General features: G+C 43.9%; 1 protein-coding gene across 1 annotated transcript; it reads right to left on the bottom strand.

The window, feature by feature from the left end:
• Window positions 1-268: 268 nt before the first annotated feature.
• On the bottom strand, window positions 269-3,477 carry LOC136509408 (transcription factor MYB83-like). Its single transcript, XM_066504214.1, has 2 exons — window positions 3,021-3,477; window positions 269-1,415 (listed from the first exon to the last, which is right to left on the bottom strand). The coding sequence occupies exons 1-2, from the start codon at window positions 3,332-3,334 to the stop codon at window positions 524-526; spliced, it is 1,206 nt and encodes a 401-aa protein (XP_066360311.1). The 5' UTR covers window positions 3,335-3,477; the 3' UTR covers window positions 269-523.
• Window positions 3,478-6,357: the final 2,880 nt, after the last annotated feature.

The following is a 6,357-nucleotide window of genomic DNA, read 5'->3' on the forward strand; positions in this document are numbered from 1 at the left end:
GTACATGAAAGGAAAGCAAAGAGGAAGCAAAGGAACAAACACAAACTAAAAGAGATATAGCTTTACCACCAAGGAAAAATATGGATAAAGCTGAAGCATGCTGCATTATACATGTAGCTACAACATTATTTTATATATTCTGCAACCCTTATTGTATGTACAATATAAGTATATCATATGCTCATATATATGAAAGATTAAAAAATTATGTGAGATGAGAGGTGATGACTTCCACATAGCTAGTATAGCTCAGGATTTGATTGAATTATTTGCATGGCATGAATGCCTGTGTACAAGAGGATGAATAATCCAAGATATGTGCGGGACCAAGAAGTGAGGTGAAGTAGCTGTGAGAAGAGAGTCTTTTACATTCGAATAGCAATGTCAAGGATGATGTAAAAATACTAATCTTAACGTATAAGTATGTATATATGTATATAGTTCTATATATGCGTGTATGTACTACTCCTTCCATTGGCAGCCAGCTGGAGTTGCAGCATGGGTGATGCATGGGCCCTCCCAATCATTCAACTTGGAAATCAAGGAAAGGCAAGGATGACACATCTTTCATCAGCTCCTCCAGGTCCCACTCCCCATGCATGACATTCCTGCTCATGTACTGCTGCTGGGCCCCCTCCCAGAAGACTGCAGCCACATTGCTGCCGGTGTTCACTTGGCTGATGGTGTTGATGTTGTTGTCTGTGATGTTGCTCTCATTGTTACTCAGTGTCGTGGTAGTAGTCTCAGTAGTGTTGTTGCTGCTGTTGTTTCTAGGGTTGTTACCACTTGATGCCATTAGGGCCTGGCCTTGCTCTTGCTCTTGTGCCGCTGACATGGGCTCTAGCAGAGGGGGCACTACACCAAACATGCCTTCTCCACGCATGAAGCATCCTCCTCCTTCCATTGCCATTATCCCATGGTGATGAGGAGGAGTGATGCCGTAGTAACCACCGTGCAATGCAGAAACTTGGTGCTTGAACGCCGGCGCCGCGTGGCCATGAAAGAACCCTCCCGGTGACGACGCATCGGCCACAACACCACGGAGCTGGTCAGGGAAGGGGACGAGGCCTCCATAGCTCCTGCTGACCGCTACCGCCGCTGCCATGGTCGTCGGGGGTGGCTGCTTCTGATGCATTGACGAGGTCGACGAGGTACAAGAGGAGGATGAGTCCACCATCCACAGACCCGTCGTCGTCATTGCGTGGTGGTGGCCACCGTCCTGATCTAGGCCGGCGAGGTCCGGGCAGCTACCGGCGGCGACCTTGTTATTAGTCTCCGGCGACGCACAGTCGGTAGCCGCTGGCGACGAAGCTGCTGCCGAGCTGTTCTTGAGCCGCTTCTTGATGGTGGAGTTCCAGAAGTTCTTGATCTCGTTGTCGGTGCGCCCCGGCAACCGGGCAGCGATCTGAGACCACCTGGAATGTCGTAACGGAGGGTTGATTTCACGTAAGCAAACGATCGATCCAGATGTTTCTGTCAGAGAAAAAGTCATGCGTACGTCCATTTTTTATTGCACATAAATATGTGTACGTGTCAACATCACGCGCAGCTATATGTTTTGATATGCATGCATGGGGACATGGCTAGGTCGAAAGAAAATATCTCGAGGTCAAAGACATTAACTGATGTCTTAATCTCCTTTAAGAAAAATTAATGTGAATCCAACAAAAATTGCATGATGCTCAGTAAAGGAAGTAGGGCAATATCTCTTTCGGTGTCCTTTTGAGCGACTTTTTAAGCCTCTAGGTTTATCAGCCTTGGAAATTTATTAATTTCATGGGAAATACCATCAACACCCCCCCCCCCCCCCCACCCACCACCACCACCACACACACACACAAAAAGAATACATGCAAATATGAAATACATTGTAAAATGTTCTACTGCATCTACACATGCACTACTATTGCAAAATGTTAGTTAGGTCACCGATATATTCAGCTTGTTCGGTTGGCTGGTTCGTATCGTTGCGGGTTCGTGAAGAAGTACTGCTGACTGGTTTGTGTGAGAGAAAAATACTGTTCCGGCTGAAAATTTACGATCATTTATGACAAGCCACAGCCAAACGAACATGCTGATTACTAGCTAGGTTTTAGGTAAATATGCTAATGATGTGAAGTATTGGATCTACCTACGTAAAACATACATTTATCAACTAGGTAGAACAGAAACCAAATAGATAATTTCTCCTTAACCTAATCTTACACCTTACAATCAGTAATTTTTTGTTCCATATATTAAATTCTTTTAGCCCTTTATCTCTACTTGGGGGAATTTGCCTACAGTTTTTTTCTTTAAAAATCATTGACATTAAGAAAAAGAAAAAACCCATCACACTGAATTGCAACTAATTGAACTTCCTATACATAAGTCACAACATATATATGTCACTCATTGTAAGGCTGACAGCGAGGTGACAAGGCCCGTATTTTGGCCAGACACATTATAATGTATAATAATTATACTTATAAAGCTATGAAAATTTTCTGGTAAAGTTATTACCGGCGTGCAATGCAACTACAGGCTCGTGGCGATTTCCTTTACTATGCAGGTGTGCAATATATAACTCATTGCAACTATATATGTAGGAAATCCCCTAGAATTTTGAATTCTTTTGGAATATGGAAGGCTAAATGTGTGCAATGCAACTATGTAGGAGATCTCTAATTCAAAATAGCAAATAAGTGTTTCGACAATAAACCAACAAAGTAAGTTTTTAAAATCAATGCGCAATAATAAAAATTGTTTTATATATATATATATATATATATATATATATATATATATATATATATATATATGCCCCGTTCGCTGGTCTGAAACTTGGCTGAAACTGGCTGAAAAACACTGTTCCAGCTGAATTGTTGTGAGAGAAAAATACTGTTCCGGCTAAAAAAAGAAGCCGAACAAGCCGAATATGGGGTAAGCCGAACAGAGCCATAATCATCAACGCCCATAAATTAACTCTCTAGATCGAGAGCCTTAATCACCATACTGCACGCGTGTGCACGCGTATGTACCTGTTTCCGAGGATGGCGTGGAGGCTGACGATGAGCTCCTCCTCCTGCGGCGAGAAAGCGCCGCGCTTGAGGTCCGGCCGGAGGTAGTTGATCCACCGGAGGCGGCAGCTCTTGCCGCACCGCTGCAGCCCGGCGTTCCGGGCCACGTCGCTCCAGGAACCCTGTCCACTCCGCAGCATGTACGCCACCAGCCTCTCGTCCTCCTCCGGCGACCACAGCCCCTTGCGCAGCTTCACGGCCGCTCCGGCATTGCCGCTGTTCGCCGCTGGGCACTCTGGTTTCCTCATTGCCGTGCTATAGCTGGGTACGTACATGTTAGTTACCCAGCTGGTTCTTCTTGTGGCTTGATGGATCGATCTGGCACGTGCGGAGCGGAGGTCGATGTGCGGAGGTGCGGGATAGCTAGTGCTACGGAATGTGCATGAGGTCGATCGACCTCGATCGCTGCAAGCAGAGCAGTGTGTAGGTGTGGAGAAGATAACGAGGAAATGCACCTGAGTGTGTGTGTATATATATGATGATGTGTTTGAGTGTTGTATGGAGTGAGGTGAGGAACGAAGAAGGAAGAGATGGACGAGAGGGAGGAGGCTGAAGGAGAGATGACATGATGGTGATGGTGATGTGTCTGTGTGCGCGCGCTTTGCTTAAAATTTGGACAATGGGGGAGAGCTGCAGGGAGATCGACAAACAGCAAAATTGCTAGGCTCACACGCCCCAGCAGTTTGCAGTTTGGCTTTGGCCTGGGTGCTAGTATTGCTCAAATTCAGGTTTCTGCACCTAGAAAATAAATAAATAAAAGTCACTTTTAACGTGTTGCAAGAAACTCATTTGAGGACCATAAGTCACAATTTTATTTACAAACTAGAAATATTCTACACGGTTAGGGCTCTTTCCACCACGCCACTGCCTCTCCCTCTTCATATGGCTTCTCAGCACCACCACCACAGTCCTTCTCCTTCCGTGCAATGACCACACCTATGGTGAAGAGCATCAAGATCCTCCGTCATCCAATCTAGTCGTAGTAGTTAGAGTCTAGAATAAATAAATTGTATCACTGAGGGACCGAATATAGCATCGCCTTCGTCAATTCCTTGATGAATCTTGTTTCTTGTAAACAATTCTGGTGCGGAATGCCTATCTAGGCACTCAATCGGCATTCTCCATATAATTTTCTTTTGAACAGTTGATGTGATTGGTGGGATGGTCGTATTCTCCATTTGTACATCTTTGTCACCGGCTCCCTAGATTCTAATCTAGCGATGTCCATAATGTTATCCAAACTTCAACTTTTAGCATATTAGAACTAGGCAGTCCCCGACAACATGGATTAAATTGGAGATGAAGAATGTTATTAGAGGGCTCTGGACTTACTTAATTTAGTGTATCTTTCTTATTGTCTAGAGATTTGGATGTATATAGAGATGTAATTGTGCTCTCAATTTAATAGAATCCCTTCCTCTTCGCAAACAAAATAAATATAATTTACTGAGGTTACACATGTACGAATGGGATATTCGTTCATGAGTCAAGCATTCATCTCGCATGTAAGTGGTGAATATACAACAATAAGAAAGAGACACATTGTAAGTTTGTAGAACTATAATGACTTAGAAGTGCAATGCTATCATGTTAAGAGTGACCATCGATTTGGTGGTACCGCCATCCACACCATTAATTCATGGTCGTATCTTCAAATATTACCAGTTTACGAATGCAATTAGGGGAGAACGATTAGTGAACTTCAAAGATGTATGAGACGCTTTAGATATAGAACCCTGTTCATCATGTTCTTTTTCTATGAGGATGAAGGAGTTGATGTAATTTGTTACCTGGGTTTTCACTTCATGTTGCAAGAAAATAGGTGGTAATGCATCATGCCGGCTCTTGTTATTTGAAAGTAGGATTGATAGCTTCTATTGAGCTATAATATATGTGTTGAGCATATGAGATTTTATAGGTTTCCTAAAAAACTCACCGAGTTTCATTTATTTTTCTTACTTTGTAATAATTGTATGTATCATCTTGTTCTAGAGGACGGAGCTTCACTACTAATTAATAAATCTTCCTTAATCAAGAAAATCATTTGAGAGAGATTGATAATTAAGTATAAACAACAACAGTATTGTGTTGTACTATATTCGTACAAGTCGAAACAGAAGTATATATGTATATAATTAATACTCTAGCTAGGGTGCGGTATGTGAAGCATGCATATACCTTGGATGGTACGGGTGAACCAAGCATTTGGTTGTGTCCACGAGAGTTGAGACACACCCAGAGCTCTAGTCTTCTTGTCTTTGACTCCAGCTCTGGTTGTCTTTTTTCCCTTGTCACGTCCCTTGAGCCAGAAGGCTATCATGGCCACCTGAGGGCAGCGAGATCAGTTGAGGAGACAAAGATATATACATCTATGCCCCTGTCCCTGCTGTGGGGTTGTTTTGCAATGAAGCATACGATGCATACCTCTCGATCGCCAAGTCGTCACATAATTGCTTCCACTTCACATAATCTCTCTCTCTCTCTCTCCAGCTTACAAATGGCATCATCATCACATAAAGGGATTTATTTCGATGATGAGGGGCATAGCGGAACAGTCGCTTATAATATGTGCATGCAATAACAGACCGATCGATGTCGATGGAGCCGGCCTGATGGGCTGTTGTAGTAAGCTGCAAAACATGCATGCGTGGAAGCCTTTGCATGGAGTGTACGTCTGGCTACCAGGCCCCCCCCCCCCCCCCCCCCCCCCCCCCCCCCCTCTGCTTCCTCTTCATCTAAAAGGGAGCTAGCCGGCCGGGCCGGACGTGTGCATTGATCTCTCTCTCTCTCTCTCATCTCTAGAAATCCAGATGGCTAGCTTGCAACTTTACAAGTTGGTCGTGTAGTATATACATCACATCATACATGCTGTGATCTTCTTCCACTTGTTACGTATCATTGGGAATACACACAGTACGTACGTGCAGCAAAGTAGTCGGGCATACCAGTCAGTCAGTGGGCTAACTGTCACCTACTCACCTGTCTCGCTAGCTAGCCTTCTAGGCTACGGCGTCTCGTGTGATCCCTAAGATATAATGAGCACTAACAAATCCTGGCTATGTATGGTATCCAGCTACATTTTTTCGAGGTAATACTGCCTTCTCTTGACGCGTGTGGCTGAAGAGGTTTGGTAATTTCGTTATGGTGCCACACGTGTGCACTGTAAAAGTTTAGATTGCTGCATTGTAAAGAGACTCTATCGAAGGGATTTCGAAGCACGTGGTTCCAACAAAAGATGGCCCTATTTGTTTTCGCTGAAATTTGGCTGTTGCTGATACTGATGCTGATTTATTATAAG

The sequence above is a fragment of the Miscanthus floridulus genome, chromosome 15 (genome assembly GCF_019320115.1).
Source record: "Miscanthus floridulus cultivar M001 chromosome 15, ASM1932011v1, whole genome shotgun sequence".
In the NCBI taxonomy this organism is placed as follows: domain Eukaryota; kingdom Viridiplantae; phylum Streptophyta; class Magnoliopsida; order Poales; family Poaceae; genus Miscanthus; species Miscanthus floridulus.

Bases quoted from the DNA above. Each gene is read 5' to 3' on its own strand.
- LOC136509408 (XM_066504214.1), bottom strand. From the start codon at position 3,334: ATGTACGTACCCAGCTATAGCACGGCAATGAGGAAACCAGAGTGCCCA. The intron at 1,416-3,020 runs GTACATACGCGT...ACGACATTCCAG, and splicing joins CACGCCATCCTCGGAAACAG to GTGGTCTCAGATCGCTGCCC.